This window comes from Megascapheus bottae, chromosome 19, assembly GCF_031878675.1.
Source record: "Megascapheus bottae isolate mThoBot1 chromosome 19, mThoBot2.hap1, whole genome shotgun sequence".
In the NCBI taxonomy this organism is placed as follows: domain Eukaryota; kingdom Metazoa; phylum Chordata; class Mammalia; order Rodentia; family Geomyidae; genus Megascapheus; species Megascapheus bottae.
Window position 1 is genome coordinate 45,928,759 of NC_143527.1, and position 16,489 is coordinate 45,945,247.

Consider the following 16,489-nt stretch of genomic DNA (forward strand, 5'->3'; position numbering starts at 1 on the left):
GCAACAAAAAGCTCAGGAATACTGCCCAGCCTCTGAATGCAACCCCTTTGACACTAAATAAATAAATAAATAAATAAATAAATAAGAGAAAACAGAGGGTCGGGGGAGAGATTGTATGGAGACCCAATGTGTGTGTTGTGAAAACTGGAGAAAAAAAAAGGGAAATAAAATGAGGAGCAACAGGACATCACATTTGGCAAGTATGCACTTGGTGACAGCTTGGTTCTAGCCTAGACTCTCCTGTCTTTGGCACTTACCTATGTCATTTTTTTTTCTTGATTATTTTACAGGTGTCCTGTCAGTGAATAAGAAACTGAGGTTTAGGAAAGTCAGGAGTTTACCCAGTGTTTAAACTGGATCAGATATACCTAACTCTGCAGCTGGCCTATTCTGTCCCTCGCCTGGACCACACATACCTGCTAACCACTGTGCTTCGTAAAACACTTTTTACAGAAGCATCATTGGTTACATTAACTGAAGCCATGTAGAATTTCCTTTAGAAACTACAGGCACGTATTTCTCCAGTGTTTACTTACGTGTACCTGCTCCAATTTCACACCTCAAATCATGCGCCGTGTTACAAAACGCTGTTCAAAATGAGTGCAACTCAGCAAGGTAAACGACTCCGGGGCCGCCTGATATTGCAGCCACCCCACGACCCGGCATCTCAGGACCCGCTGGGCTCAATGGCAATGGAGCTGTCACTGTTACGCGAGGGGAGCGTCCAGTGACATCCAGCCCTGGGTCACAGGGAATGGGGCACGGTGGACGTTGTTAGCCTGGCGGATGCCACGCCGAGCGGTGGACTCGCTCCTGAACGGGCAGGGTCACCTCTGACACTCCAGATCCAAGTTGGCAGGTCTGTGGGTTCAGAAACAAAAGCACCGGGCGGCCAGCCTCGCCCGCGCTCCTCTGGATGCGGACGGCCGTGCACGACGCCGGCCCGGCCCAACGCCCGCGGCAGCAGCGCCCCGTCCGCGCGCGCGCCCCGGGGCAGCACTAGCCCACGCACGTGCACACGCACGGAAGCGCAGGCTCCCGCGTCCCCGGTGCAGTGCCTCTGCCGGGCGCGGGCGGGAGCTCCAGGCGGGGCGGGTGCCCGCGAGCCGCGGCGCTCGTGCGTCGGCGACCTTGTGGCCGAAGCCCCGCCCACGCCCCGCCCCCGGCCTTCTCCCGCGCGCGGGCTCCGCGCGCCCCGAGCCAGGCGCGTGCGCGCGCGTGCGCAGGCCAGAGCCCTCCGGGGCGGCCCCGTAGACACTGTGGAGAGCGTCGGCAAGGTCCCGGATTAACCCTTTCCGTCCTCGCCCTCTTAGGAGGTCCGCTCGAGTTCCGTGCCTGCGCAAGCCGGCGGCGCGCCTCCCCCCCCCCACCAGCCCGCACCGCGCATGCACGGGAAGGGGGGGGCGGCGGGGGTGTTCACGGCCGGCTAGACATTCTGTGCTCGTGCTGGAGGAGGGCTGCTACCATCAGGGACGTGCACGATTTCCCCCTACCCCGCCCCCTCCCCAAACTAAAAAAAAAAAAAATCCAAAACATTGCCACCGTCGTACCCCCACGCCCCGCGTGCATCCCGGCCCGGCCCGTGCGCTAGTGGACGCGGAGAGCCCACGGCGAGCGTCTGTGGCCGTGCCAGGCAGCAGGTAAGCGCGGGCGGGGTGATGCAAGGGGCCGGGGCGTCCGCGAGGCGGGCGCGGGGACGCGGGGGCACTGGCGGCTGGCGCGGCGGGGTGGCCCGGAAGAAGCGCGTTCCCGCCGCCGAGCTCCGGGGCACCAGCCAGCTCCAGGATGTGCGGCGCCACCGGTGGCGCGGCGCGGTGCGAGCGGGGACGGGCGTGGGCCGGGACTGGGCGTGGGGATGGGGCCGCCCCGGCCGGCGAGCGGGCTCCGGGGGAGGCCGGGCGTCCCCGCGCGCGCGCTCGGCGGCCGGGTTCATGGCCGTCCTCGCTCGCACCGCCGCAGTGCACCGCGGTGGGGGTGGGGACGGGGACGACCGAGCCGGGCGCGGAGCGCGGCCCGCGGGGCGCCGCCCCTCCGCACCGCGGGCCGCCCGCCGCGCCGCCCTCCCCAGCCGCCTGCCAGGGCCAGGGGGCCGGGACCCCCCGCGCACGCACTCCCGGGTGCGCCCGCGGAGCTCGGGGAGGCCGGCCGCGCGCCGCCTCCGCCCCCGGCCGCGGGAGGGAAGCAGGGAGGGCGGGGGAGGCCCGGCGCGAGCTGGCCGGGGAGTGCGCGGGGCGCGAGCTCCGGGCTCGCGGGCGGCGCGGCGCGGGGCTGCGGAACCGGCCGCACGCCCGCTCCCGAGCCCGTCGCGCCGCCGCCGGGGCCGCTGCGGGCCGCGGAGCCCGCCTCCCGCGCTCGGAGCCGCGGCCCCAGGCCCGCGCCCGGCCCGGGGAGGATGAAAGGGAGAGTGGCCCCGGCGCGACCTCGCTCCCGGGCCGCCCGCTTTTGTTGGGGACAGGCATACAAAAGGCTCCATCCATTCCCCCCACACACACACCCGCACACCTCCCAGGCCGAGGGGAGCCGGGGGCGAGGCCCGGCGCGGCCCGGGGCTCCGAGGCGCCGGCGCTGCTCGCCTGGCTTCCTCCCCGCCGTTCCCGGCTGCTGCACGCTGGTGGCCGCGAAGTGGGGCGGCCGCCATTGTCGCGGCTGCTCGGGATAAGGGAGGCGGCTGCGGCTGCTTATGTAAGTCCGGCTTTGAGGGAAGCCCCGCGGCCTGCTTTGTCCGGGCTGGTCTACTTGCGGCCGTGTAGATGGAAGCCACGTTCAGTTCCGTGTCTGTCATGGACACACACCGTGGCAGTGGCTGCCTTGGGCTTGGATTCGTCTGAATCTAGGCATGGGTACATCTCTAGGGAACAAAATGGACCGATTGATCGGCGCTCGGTTCTTTTCTTTCCGGTCCTGAGAGATCTTGAAACCACCCACAGGGTGGCCAAATACGAACTAGCCCAGGAGGAGAAGCACGCTGGTAGGTTGCCATGACTACCGCGTCGACACCGCTGGTTCAGGTCCCGGGCAGTTTGTATCCCACTGTTACTGAGTTGGCGACAACTGGAAGGGGAGTGTCACCGTGGACAGGTGGAGCCTGGGCTGGATGGTCGAGGAGCTTCTTCAGGCACGGGTTTACTGACTGATCAACCGTGGATCAGACGATCCCAGGTGCTTCCTGTGGAAAGGCTTCCCTGGGGCTGGAGTTCTGCACCATGGTGTTAGTGTAGCATCATATTAGAACCCATAACTCTAACAGAATATGTTGGTAGAGAAAACGCTCCAGTTTTTTTTTTCTCTCTCTCTCTCTCTTTTTTTTTTTTTTTGTGGATCTTGGTCAGCAACTTGGAGATTTTCAAGTAAGGTTTTCAACTCGCACAAAAAGATATAATTATGTGAACTAAAAATATCTGGGTTTCTTAAGTGCAATCTTAAAAGAAAAGGTCTCTTGCCTAGCTACTAGGATTGCTAGTCCAGGCAACTTAATCTCCGGAAGTGGAGTTAAGTCTCAAGTAGTAGAGCCAAAAAGCTCAGGGACAGCACCCAAGCCTGGGGTTCTAGTCCCAGAACCTGCACAAAAGGGAAAAAAAAAAAAGGAAGAAAAAAAAGGGGGCTCTTACGCTTTCCTCCCTTCCCATGTTCACTGTTGGGTGTGTGTACTTTCTACAAGTTAGATGCACATCTATGTTTATAGGATCTAGTAGCAAGAAAGGTGACTGAGGGACAGTTCCAACATCGAAGCAGATACAGACATGGGTCTGCTAGCCAAGCAACATGCTTTTAGTGGCTCTCCAACCCATCAGATTCCCAGTGCATAACCCTCTTGAATTCTAAGGTATATCTGCTCCAAACCAGTCTGGTAAGTAAGGATACATGCTTCACTACTCCCTAAAAATGCCCAAAAGGCAGAACAAAAAAGGATTCTATTTTTTAAAAAATAGTTGATACCTGACTTATGAAAAATTTAATCCCTCTGTATATCACCTTTATAATAACAATAAAAGTATATTTGAAATTGCTTATTGAGTTATTCTTAAGTTGGAATTTGGGATTCGAGGCAGTTCTGTTTTTGTTGTTGTAATTGATAGAAGGGTTACATTATATTTGCCAGATTGAAGGTACATTTCTTAACAATCCTTGCTACCCCTTCTCATATTTGTGTCCTCAAGGAAGCTCTTACCTCGCTCTTTGTTTTTATCTGTAGGTCTGGCGTGCTCTGGATCAGTTATTCTGATCTGAAGATTTTGGTGTTCTGGGCATTAAGACAATAGCCTCAGTTGTTCATGGTAACTATACCTTTGTATCTTAAATCTTGAGAAAATGATTTTATGTTTACTTTAAAATGTGTCTTGGGGCTTTGTTGAAAGTATCATTACTATAAAACAGGTACTAGTCACTCACAAATGTAATAAACCTAGTATCTCAGGAGGCTGAGATCTGAGGATCTCTGTTCAAAGCCAGCCTGGGCACTAAAGACCATGAGCCTTTTATCTCCAGTTAACCACCAGAAAATCTGAAATGACGTAGCATTTTAGCTCAAGGGGTAGGACAGTAGCCTTGAGCTGAAGAGCTGAGGGACAGCACCCAGGCCCAGAATTCAAGCCCCATGACCAAAAACAAACAAACAAACCAAAACAAAAAACAGCCATGGAAGTAGAGGTGTGTCTCAAATAGTAGACAGTGCAAGCGTTCAGCAAAATGCCCTAGTTCAAGACCCAGTAACGGCACCAAAAATATATGTGCTTATTCATATTACTATAAAAAAAGATCTTGTATAAATTTCTTTTGGCTATATTATAAGGTGTATATACAACATAAATCAGCCTTTTGTTTAGCTAGGCATACTAACCTAAGATACCTTATGGTAACTGTGCTAATATTACAAAATCTGGAAAAATTCAAACCAGAAACATTTCCAGCAAAGGAGACTCAACCTGTACTTCCAAGGCACTCATTTACTCTTCGAAGATGTCATCTAAATAATAAACCTTGATCATCACCAAGGAGTGGTCCAACTCAAAGATAGCACTGAATATTTTGGCCACACTCTCTTCTAGTTCCACCATAGTGGTGTTTATGACCTCTATCAAAGAGGAATAACACTCAACACTATTAAATTATTTTACCAAGTCTAGCAGGAGTTTGATGTGCAGAAAAGAACAGTAAGATCCTTCCTTAAAGTTGTTACTGTGAGGTAAAATTATTTGTCATTATTAACTAATAGTCAGGAAGCATGTGTTTTGAAGCTAAATTACAAACCAAATGACCTGGATTTGAGTCTTCATTAAATAGTTGTAGAATACTGAGTAGGTTTCTCAACTTTGTCTTCCTCATGGTTATTTTAAGTTAATTAAAACACTTAAAGTGCATAGAATAATGCCTGGCATGTATTAGGTAAAAGATGCAACCACCTTTATTATTATAACTTGGGAAATGATAGTAAATTGAAGAGAACACATTCACACGTACACACACACACACACACACCCCAATCAATATTATTACTATAAAAATATTGCATAAGGGGCCAGGGGTGTGGCCTAGAGATAAGGTGCTTGCCTAGCATGCACAAAAACCCTGGTTCTGATTCCTTAATACCACTTACAGAGAAAAAGCCGGAAGTGGTACTGTAGCTCAAGTGGTAGAGTGGTAGGCCTTGAGAAAGCCCCGAGACTGGCAAAAAAAAAAAAAAAAAAGGTGCGTAAAAGTACATGTAAGTTATCCTTTTTGAACTGCCCTTAGCACTGTCTTTCTGAAATGGCCAGGTTTCAAGGGTGGATCATAAGTACAAGTCTGCCTCTATTTTCTGTATAGAGAAGTATTTTGTTGATGATGACTAAACTTGAGCTTCTTTTTGTAGGAGTTTTTCATCAGTATGTCTGAAACCATTAAATATAATGACGATGATCATAAAACTCTATTTCTGAAAACACTAAATGAACAGCGCCTGGAAGGAGAATTCTGCGACATTGCCATTGTGGTTGAAGATGTGAAATTCCGAGCACACAGATGTGTTCTTGCTGCTTGTAGCACCTACTTCAAAAAGCTTTTCAAGAAGCTGGAGGTGGATAGTTCTTCAGTAATAGAGATAGATTTCTTGCGTTCTGATATATTTGAAGAGGTCCTGAACTACATGTACACGGCAAAGATTTCCGTGAAGAAGGAAGATGTTAACTTAATGATGTCGTCAGGTCAGATTCTTGGGATCCGGTTTTTAGATAAACTTTGTTCTCAGAAGCGTGATGTGTCTAGCCCTGATGAAAACAACGGCCAGTCAAAGAGTAAATACTGCCTCAAAATAAACCGCCCCATCGGAGATGCTGCTGACACTCAGGATGACGATGTGGAGGAAATTGGGGATCAGGATGACAGTCCCTCTGACGACACAGTAGAAGGCACTCCCCCAAGTCAGGAGGATGGGAAGTCACCCACAACTACGCTCAGGGTTCAGGAGGCCATCTTGAAGGAGCTAGGCAGTGAGGAGGTCCGAAAAGTAAACTGTTACGGCCAGGAAGTAGAATCCATGGAGACCCCAGAGTCCAAAGATTTGGGGTCCCAGACCCCTCAAGCCTTAACATTTAATGACGGAATGAGTGAGGTGAAAGATGAACAAACACCAGGGTGGACGACAGCTGCCAGTGACATGAAGTTTGAGTACTTGCTTTATGGTCACCATCGGGAGCAGATTGCCTGCCAAGCCTGTGGTAAGACATTTTCTGATGAAGGCAGATTGAGAAAGCATGAAAAACTCCACACTGCCGACCGGCCATTTGTGTGTGAAATGTGTACCAAAGGTTTCACCACACAGGCCCACCTGAAAGAACACCTAAAAATCCACACAGGGTATAAACCCTACAGCTGTGAGGTGTGCGGGAAATCGTTTATCCGCGCCCCGGACTTAAAGAAGCACGAGAGAGTTCACAGTAATGAGAGGCCATTCGCCTGCCATATGTGTGACAAAGCCTTCAAACACAAGTCGCACCTCAAGGACCACGAGCGGAGGCACAGAGGGGAAAAGCCTTTTGTGTGTGGTTCCTGCACCAAGGCCTTTGCCAAGGCTTCAGATCTGAAGAGGCATGAGAACAATATGCACAGTGAAAGGAAGCAGGTCACTCCCAGTGCCCTCCAGAGTGAGACAGAACAATTGCAGGCCGCAGCCATGGCCGCCGAGGCGGAGCAGCAGTTGGAAACAATAGCCTGCAGCTAGAGGGGAAGGGACCAGCCAGAACCCCTCACCTGGGAAGCATCCCTGAGATTGCATGGGCAGGGCAGAATCCCTGTGAACACCAGTGACTGTTGGAAATGCACCTAGTGTTGCACTCACTGGGCTTTGGCAGTGGTTAGATATTTTTAAACTTTTTAAGGAAATGGAGTTCCTAAGTTTTGACCAAACAGTGTGACTGTCTTGTGGTGTCTAGTATTCATGTTGCCAGGAAGCCCCTCTTCCCTTCTTTTTTATGGTTTGGAGAACTCCGGTGACCAGTTCACAGAGGGAGACTTCTTCTACGCCACTTTTAATTCCTCTCCACTCGCCGGGCTGGAGAGTATGCTGAGTATATCGATTTCCTAATCATTCAAGTATACATGACTTATGGTCAAAACAACATTTTTTTAATGACTTGAGAGAAGTATTTCACACAGGCGCAGAAAATGTCAGCAGGTGGTTGACCCAGGAACACTGCGCAGGTCTAAAACCAAGTTCTGGAAATGCAGAGCGGTATTAGATTATTTGGTTTGTTAATTTTTTTTATATCACTTTTTTTTTTACTGTTACTGTGAACAAATAATTGCTTTGCTGAACTGTTTCTCCATCCATTTTGATTGCCCTCGTAAAGCTGTACTCACCTGTATAGAAGGCCGAGCAAAACCTACCATGGTGCCAGTAGTCTTGGAACTAAGTTCCTAGATTTCTCCTTGTTGGGGGCATTACCATTCCGCAGCAGTGGGGAATTGTGGAGTGGATCTGTGATGAGAGGAGTAGGAAAAGCTCTCAGAGACAAGGTTTTCACGTGTATGACAGTTCCAAAATGTCATAGATCAAAATAATTCTGAATTGATTTTGAAATCGGACTTATATTTAAAATCAAAATTAAGACAAGAAGCAGATGTGCTTCTTTAGATAACGTGTGTAGTTGAACAATCTCATCAGGCTTCTCAGCTCCCTATAACACGGTTTATCCATTAAGGACATGCACTATGCTTACTTAAATAAATTTAAATTTTTAAGTGTGTAAATAGTAGTGTTGGTTTTATATATTTCAAGTACAAGGAGACAGCTGCACTTTTTTCTTTCTTTCTTTTTTTTTTTTTTTGCACATTGGATTTTGCAACAGATGCCTTCAGATCATTTTAATTGATACGTCAGACCAAATGCTATGTTCATCCCTGGTTACAGTTCTAAATAGAAGTCAATGCCTTTTTGTAGTTGCAAATCAGAATTATAAACTCTTTCAGATTTGGTGTACTAAATGTTCTTTTAACCATTTCCTTAAGAATATATTGAAATGTAGACAATTGTTTGAATTATGTTCTGTAAGAAAATATTAGTTATTTAGAATGTATAAACTTGTAGAGATGCCAACACTTTAAAATTCATGTTTGGTTGCTAGGATTTTTCTTTAAAAAAAAAATACATTGAAGTAATTTCATTTCATAGCTTGCTGCATTAACACCTGTAATTACTATTGTGGGAAATTTTTTTTTATTTTTTGAATTGGTGTAAGTGTCATGCCAAGATTGTAGAATTGAAGATGCTACCTTTAATTTTTTTATTTATTGGTAAAATGTTTAATTTAGTTAAAAATTAATTTTTCTGGAAAGTTGTTTATTCTGTACTAAAAGTAGTCCTGTCACTGTATTATGTTGTCAGTAGAAAAGGAGCTTGACTGGTTCCTAGGCTGTTTTAACCAAAGCAAAGGTAAAAGAATTTAATATCTTGTCTGTAACTACTTCAGCAAACCATATTTTGGGCCTTCATTTTTGTATATAAAAGAAAATACGCTTCTACCATTCCTGTCCTTATTTATTCATACCAACCTTCCACACATCCAAGTTCTACCGCAGTGTACTTTCCATACTATTTTTCATGGTTTTACAGATACAAGTTACATGTGGTATTAAAACCACAGTCATATTGACACCCCACCCCACTCAAAAAAGCTTAAATTTCAGTATTGTTTGTATTATGCAAGTGTTTGTCCTTTGGGCAATTTTTCTTATTACAAATATATTTGTGTTATTATAATTTCTCCTCTGGGCACTGGGTTCTTTGTGTTGGGGTTCATGTTTTCTTTTTTCCCTTTCCTTCCTTTTCTCTTGTGTCCTCAAAGTCATACATTGCTGAGTCCTGGGCAATAACACTGCTTTGATAGCAAAGCCATCATGTTAGATTCTTCAGAGGAACATCTAGTACTGTAGGGAGTTGCTTCTGCAAGGGAGAAATTCTCAGCGTCAATATTGCTGCCATTCTGTTGGTATAGAAGGCAGTGTTCACCAACTTGTCTTGTACTAGCATTGATTAAGAAAGATTATAAGCTCATGCCTGTAATCAGAAGTTGTGAGTTTGAGGATAGGGGTTTGAAGCTAGCTGGGGCAAGAAAGTTAATGACCATCTTACCACCAATTATCCACCAAAAAAACAAAAAAAAAAAGCTAAAAGTGGAGCTGTGGTTCTAGTGGTAGAGCACTAACTATCCTTGAGCACAGAAGCTCAGGACTGGCACAAAAAAGAAAGGGGAATTTAGGAATGGTAATCTGAAGATAATGCATTAACAGCTATTACTATAAAATATGAAATAGCTGTCAATAGTGTTGTGGGGGTGGCGGGCTCTCAGTTTTGGAGGTGTTAATTGACAATGTAGAAGTCCTGTTTGGGACCTGTAGCATTCATTAGTTCATGGTGAGAGCAAGTGTAGTAAAGGCATTTACTTTACTTCACGGCCAGGGAGCAAAGGAGAAAGCTGGGTTTCCACTATTCCATTTCAGATTGTGGCCCCAAGGAACTTAAAGACCTTCCACTGAGCCCTGCCCCTTAAAGGATCTACCATCTGCCAGTAGTGCCATAAGTGAGAGTCCAAGCCTCTTGATACCCCAGAGAAACAGAAGCCAAATAAGAGCAAGTAGTTTCCCTATTAGCTTAATTACTAATTTTGAATAATTGGAAATTTCCACCCATTAATGGTTGTAATTCCCACTAAATGGGTTTAACACATACACTCCTGGTACTTTGGAAATAAGATTAAGACAGTGCTGGTGGGACTCATCTCCAGTAAACTACTCAAGAGAGCTAGGAGTGGTGCTGTGGCTCAAGTGTTAAAATCAGCCTTGAGCAAAAGAAGCTCAGAAGCAGCAGCCAGGCTCAGAGTTCAAACCCCTTGACCAGCACCAAAAAAAAAAAACAACAACCCAAAAGTGGAATTACGGCTCAAGTGATAGAGTATCCCTGAGCAAAAAGCCCAGACATGGAGTTAAAGCCTCAGAACTGGGACACACACACACACGATGCAAATTGATAGTATTGAATAAGGTTATCTTTTTTTCCTTTTGTTTGTCTGTCGTGGGACTTGAACTCTGGGCCTGGGCGTTAATCCCTGAACTCTTCAGCTCAAGGCTATAGCCCTATCCCTTGAGCCATAGTGCCACTTCCTTGAATAAGGTTATCTATAATTCATTTGTTTGGAACGTAGAATTTATTTTCCTATATTAATACTATCAATTTTGTCTCTACAAGAACTGGAAACAATTGGGACTGTTTAATGAACTATAGTAATAAGCATTGTGGTATACAGATGGGATCCAGGGAGCCAGGCAGGGCCTTCCAGGAGAATGGAGGCCTGTCAGCTTTCCTCCAAAGTCTGTCTCTTGTTATTGGGGACTTACTCTCTGTGGTCCTAGTCAAAATAAGCCTTTAACTCTCCAACTGCTTTTTAAGATGTATCAATGTGATGTGTCACCGGCCCACCATATATCCTGTGAGGCAGTGGGCTGCATCCTTGTGGTAGGAGGACCCACTGTAAGGAAAATGGAGAATGGAAAAGGAATAGGCCAGACTTGGTCCTCAACAGGTGAGGACTGTGTATTGAGGAGCAGCCAGAGACACAGACCTTGGGATTGGAGCTTGTGCTAGGGACTGGATTTGGGGGTAGGCTTAGCTAGGGCTTAACAAGGAAGCAAAAATTTAAAAATGGGCTATGGTCTTGGGAGGGCCCAGTGTGGTGTCTTTGGCCAGGTCCACAATGGAATGCTCCCCCTTGGGTGTGGGGGCTATTATCCCTTTGGACCAGAGCAGAATAAGCTGCCTGCAGACAAGCACCTGATGCTTTGCTTGATCTTGGGGAATAAGACAGGACTCAATCTTTCACCCACTGGACTGCTGACTGGCAGGATACATGTGCTCCTTCTAACTCCAGCCTTGTGCATTGTTTTAAGAAACAGTAGTAGTCTCTGCCACTTTACTGTAATCCGTGATTCCTTCAAGGTCATACTGGGTGACCTTTATGATACATTACAGCAGTTAACTGTTTTTGTCATGATTTCAGATATGTTCTTGGACTAGAAGCATGGCTCCTAGCTAGGGAAAGGCCCTGAGTTAAAGAAGCTTCAGAATTGTCAGAGACATATCTATTACAATTATTTGACAAGTTCTCAGTATGACAAAGATGAAGTGTGGTTTAGTGGAAAAACTTTTCAAGTCAGTTTGGACATTTTTTTAACTACGTTACTAATTTGTTATATCTCTAAAGTAGTGTGAGGAAGATTGTGATACATAACAATGTTCACAGCACTCACCAGTCAAAATGTACCACCATTTGTTCATTTATTTATTTTGGTGGTACTACTGGAATTTAAATGCAGCCTTGGGCTTGCTAAGCAGGCACTTTTCCGGCCCTTTTTGTTTTGGTAACTTTTTTTTTGAATAGGATCTCAACTTTTATGCTTAAGCTGGCCTGTTCCATTATCCTCTTTATGCTTCACTATAGATAGGATAACAGACACATTGAGATGGGGGACTTTTGAATTTCATGCCCCTGTTGGTCTAAAGCTGTGCTCCACCCAAACACCTTCAAAATAGATAGGATTACCGACTAGAAGGAACCACTCACTGCACCTGGCTTGTTCCCCACTGTTTTTCTTTTGTGCAGAATGAGCCACAGCTTCAATTCCAGCTTCAGACGGTTAACAACAATAAGAGTCTCAAGGACTTTTCTCCCTGGGCTGGCTTGGAACCATGATTCGCAGATCTCAGCATCCTGAGATCTTAGAATCTAGCTAGGATTACCGACATGAGTCATTGGTGCCTGGCTTTATATGTGTATGTGTGTGTGCCAGTCCTGGACATGAACTCAGGGCCTGGACACTGCCCCTAAGGACAGAGTTCTACCACTTGAGTTACAGGTCTTTTAAGCTTTCTTTCTTTTCTTTCTGTGATTAATTGGAGATTAAGTATCTCGGACTTTCCCTGCCTAGGCTACCTTTGAACACAGTTTGTGCTGCTGTCTTTTTTTTTTCTTTCTTTCTGTCTATAGCCATGAATTGAGCTCAGTATCTGGTGCTTTCACTCACTGGCTGTAACTCTATTAGGAGCACCACACCTCCAGTCCTTTCAAGAGCATTATTCATGAAGGAGACTGAAGCAAACTAGAAGTTCATTTTGTCTTGCCACCTGTCAGCTCTGCAAGCATTGACCCTGAGTTGAGGATGTAGACCTCATTTAGTCTCCACTGAAAATGCCTATAAAAGCGGCCTTATTTTATCATTCCTGTGTGCTTCAGTGCCTTTATACCTTTGTTCTTGCAAATGTGTAATGACCTCAGAATTTTCTTCTTGTCATTGCCCATTGTCATCTGTCCATTTTTAAGTATGTCATTGGAAAATGGCCATCGCTTTTCTTTGAGAACACAATGCAGCCAAGACTGCAGTTTTAAGTCTTATACATGAGATTGTGCATTTAGAAAAATACTAGATTATGCTTTTCTCAAATGGGTGTATTTTTTGGCTATACCCACCTTTCCCTTGCTGGTATAAATTCCAGGGGCTTACATTACTACCTAAGAATTCTGATTTTCCTTTTGTTTTGGATAGCTATTTACTCATCTTTGGAGGATATGTCCATGAGCTGTATACAAAAGTTTTGGGGCTTTGTTTCTGGTTGTTTTTTGTTTGTTTGTTATCAGAGCAGAGGATAAAAACTCAGGGCCTTTTACTTGCCAGGCAAGTCCTTTCCACTGAGCTGAATCTCCAGTCACCACAAACATATTTTGTATTAATAAATACTGTTGCTGTGTATGACACTAGACTGGTTACTGGGGCTACAGCAGACAATATGACAAGTGTCATTTCTGCTTGTCTAGGATGGAATGCCTTATCTTCTTTTGCAAAATTTTCAGACAATTCAATGATCAGAAATATGCAATAATTTTAACAATCTGGTATGTAAACCAGGAATCAGTGGCTTATACCTGTAGTAGTAGCTACTCAGGAGATTGAGATGTGAGAATCATAAGTCTGAGAGACTCTTATCTCCAAGTAACCAGCAAAAAAAAAAAAAAAAAAAAAGGAAAAAAAGAAAGACACCAGAAGTGGACTTTAGCTCCGGTTGTACAGCACTAGAGCCCAAGCCCAGGACTGGCAAAAATAAATAAATAAATAAATAAATAAAGTAAATAAAACTGGAAGGAAAAATAAAGGTGAATTAGAGAGGAGTCACCAGAAAACTGTAAGTAGTGCAGTGGCTCAAAGAGGTAGAGTGCTAGTCTTGAGTGAAAAACCTTAGCCACATCAAGCCCCATGACCGACAAAAAAAGTACATTAAAATTATTATTATAAAGATGATGTACAGAGGAGTTACAGTTATATGTCAGGTAAAGAGTACATTTCTTTTTGGATAATATCACTGCTTGCCTCACTCACAGTTTTTTCCTCCCATCCCCATGGAAGGAATTTTCATTTCTCTCCTGGATACTGTATATAAAGAAACAGAATAATAAAAGGAGGTGAAAGCTGGGAATGTGGCTTAGTGGTAGAGTGCTAGCTAGCCTTGAGCAAAAGAAGCTCAGGGACAGTGCCCAGGCCCTGAGTTCAAGCCTCAAGATTGGCCAAAAACAAAAAAAAAGAGAGAGAGATGAAAACATCAAGCATACTGGTGTAAATGGAGCCAACATGATCAGCAGCAGCCTTGACATGGTTATTAATAACTCTGAAGGTTGGAGGCAAGATGTCTAGCCAGCAAGTACAGTCTGCTCAGCAGTGGCTCAGAAATGAAAGCAACCAGTAGGTATGCACCTTGCACTCTCCTTACCAGTGAAGGGTAAAGACTTGGGGCCAGCAAATAATTTGGAAATGAAGTTATTTCTGTTGGCTTTAGATCACTAAAGGCTCCCTAGGTATAAAACCTTGGAGATATATATATATATATATATATATATATATATATATATATATATGCACCGTGTGCTATTAAATCTATTTGGAATGTTGTCATTTTGGTTGACAGAAGCTTCCCTTAGGAGATTCTTCCAGGTAATTACTATCTGGATTATTTGCTTGCTTTTGCTTTCTCATTTTTGATTCTCAGTCTAGAGAATAAGCATGTTAATAATAAAACCTAGTACATGTTGACTAGGACAAGATTTCAGGTTCTATATACACAGCCTCTATGTTTTTATGACAACTCTTGGGTATTCCTTACTGGTGAAGACATCCAAAGAAGTCTGACATCTTGCTCAATATTGAGTCCTTATCAAAGGCAGGACAGAGAACAGGTCTCTGCTTCTAGAACCTGTACCCTTGTCAGCCTGTTTTCTTTGTCATACCAGAAAGGGAGGGGGTGTGCCCCAGAGAGCATCCTTACTAGGCTCAGGCGCAGGCCCATAATAGGAGAGAGAGAGAGAGAGAGAGAGAGAGAGAGAGAGAGAGAGAGAGAGAGAGAGAGAGAGAGAGAGAGAGAGAGAGAGAGAGAGAGAGAGAGAGGAGGGGGAGAGGGGGAGAGGGAGAGAGAAAGAAAGAAGGGGGGAGAGAGAGGGGGAGGGAGGGAGAGAGAGATTCAAAACAGCTCCATCTATGTTTCCATTCTGAACTGGTCCCAATACTATTTCTCCTAGAATGTCTCATGCAGGAGGCCAGATGCTAATTCAGATTGCCCCTCCTAATGTAGAAACCTGCAGCTAGAATCTCCTGCATGATTGATGTAATACAAAGCTGCCAATTTTCTTCATGAGTTCCATTATAAGCAAGCCTGGGAAACCCACAGGACCAAAGGACATTGTCTTCTACCTTAAAACATCTTCAACCTATGGTCAGGCACTAGTGGCTCACACCTGTAATTCTAGCTACTCAGAAGGACAATATCTGAGCATCAGTCAAGATGCAAAGCTAGCCTAGATAGGAAAGTCTCAGAGATACTTATCTCCAATTAAGCAAAAAAAAAGTTGGAAGTGGAACTATGACTCAAGTGAGACAGTGCCAGCTTTGAGTGAAAGCACGCACACACACACACACACACACACACACACACACACACACAGATCTCCCATCTAGAGTCTTCCCTTCTCTCCTGCTCTTTCTGCTTTGAGCCACAGCTCCACTTCTGGTTTTCCGGCGGTTAACTGGAGAGAGGAGTCTCACAGACGTATCTGCTTAGGGTGGTGATTCTCAGCTCTCAGCCTCCTGAGTAGCTAAGATTATACCTGTGAGCTACCAGAAGCTGGTCATATTTGGGGTATTTTAGAGTACATATTGCAAATGCAGACACCAATTTAAACTTGGATAATAGGAGAAACTAAATTGTCATTAATATGTCTGATGGTAATATGTCTGATACCTCTCTTTAATTAGTCTGCAATATGAGCTAGATATTACTATGCTCATTTTACAGGAAGGTAGCCAAGAAGAAAAATGAGAGGGAGATGGACAGAAATAAAAGGAGGCAAACTGCCAAAGAGAAAAAAGATGCAAACCTAGGTTCTTTGTTAATGTCTGAATTATACACAATCTGACACTAATGATTATTTACAGTACTTCATATGTATAACGTTTTCAGCTGTTTATCTCATATGAAAGATGAAGAGCTGAGATACTGGGTTTATTATTTATAAATTGTGAATTTTGCTATATGTGTCTTTCGGGATGCAGTATAAACAAGTACAAACATCTTTTTAGCTAGTCATTGAATTTCTGCATTGTAAAACCTCTAAAATTGGGGCTTCTTTTTACTGCAAAACTTTCAAAACAGTGACAAAATCCATGTAGAACTTTAGAATATGGGCTCTGGGTCCAGGTTGCCTGTGTAAATTCTGGTTCTACCACAAAGTTCGTGGCCTTGGGAAAGTCACTGGAGCTTTCCAGACTTCATTTTACAAATGGAAAATGGTAATATGAGGGCTCAGTGACACACACTGTGGAAAGGTTCTCTTACACATGCTGCGAGGATTTGGATGTGGTTGGAACATCCACCATGTGTGTAAGTCTAATCTCGATTGTGATATAATATTTTGCCTGTGCTCCA

General features: G+C 45.3%; 1 protein-coding gene across 3 annotated transcripts; it reads left to right on the plus strand.

Annotated features, from left to right (window-relative positions):
* The first annotated feature begins 1,414 nt into the window (after positions 1–1,414).
* On the plus strand, positions 1,415–9,129 carry Zbtb14 (zinc finger and BTB domain containing 14). 3 transcript variants are annotated; one of them, XM_090353496.1, is made up of 3 exons: positions 1,415–1,640; positions 4,193–4,274; positions 5,849–9,129. In XM_090353496.1, the coding sequence occupies exons 2-3, from the start codon at positions 4,272–4,274 to the stop codon at positions 7,193–7,195; spliced, it is 1,350 nt and encodes a 449-aa protein (XP_090209622.1). In that variant the 5' UTR covers positions 1,415–1,640; positions 4,193–4,271; the 3' UTR covers positions 7,196–9,129. The 3 variants fall into 3 exon arrangements, with proteins under 3 accessions (XP_090209622.1, XP_090209624.1, XP_090209623.1); XM_090353498.1 differs by lacking the exon at positions 1,415–1,640 and adding an exon at positions 2,759–2,968; XM_090353497.1 differs by lacking the exon at positions 1,415–1,640 and adding an exon at positions 3,098–3,159.
* Positions 9,130–16,489: the final 7,360 nt, after the last annotated feature.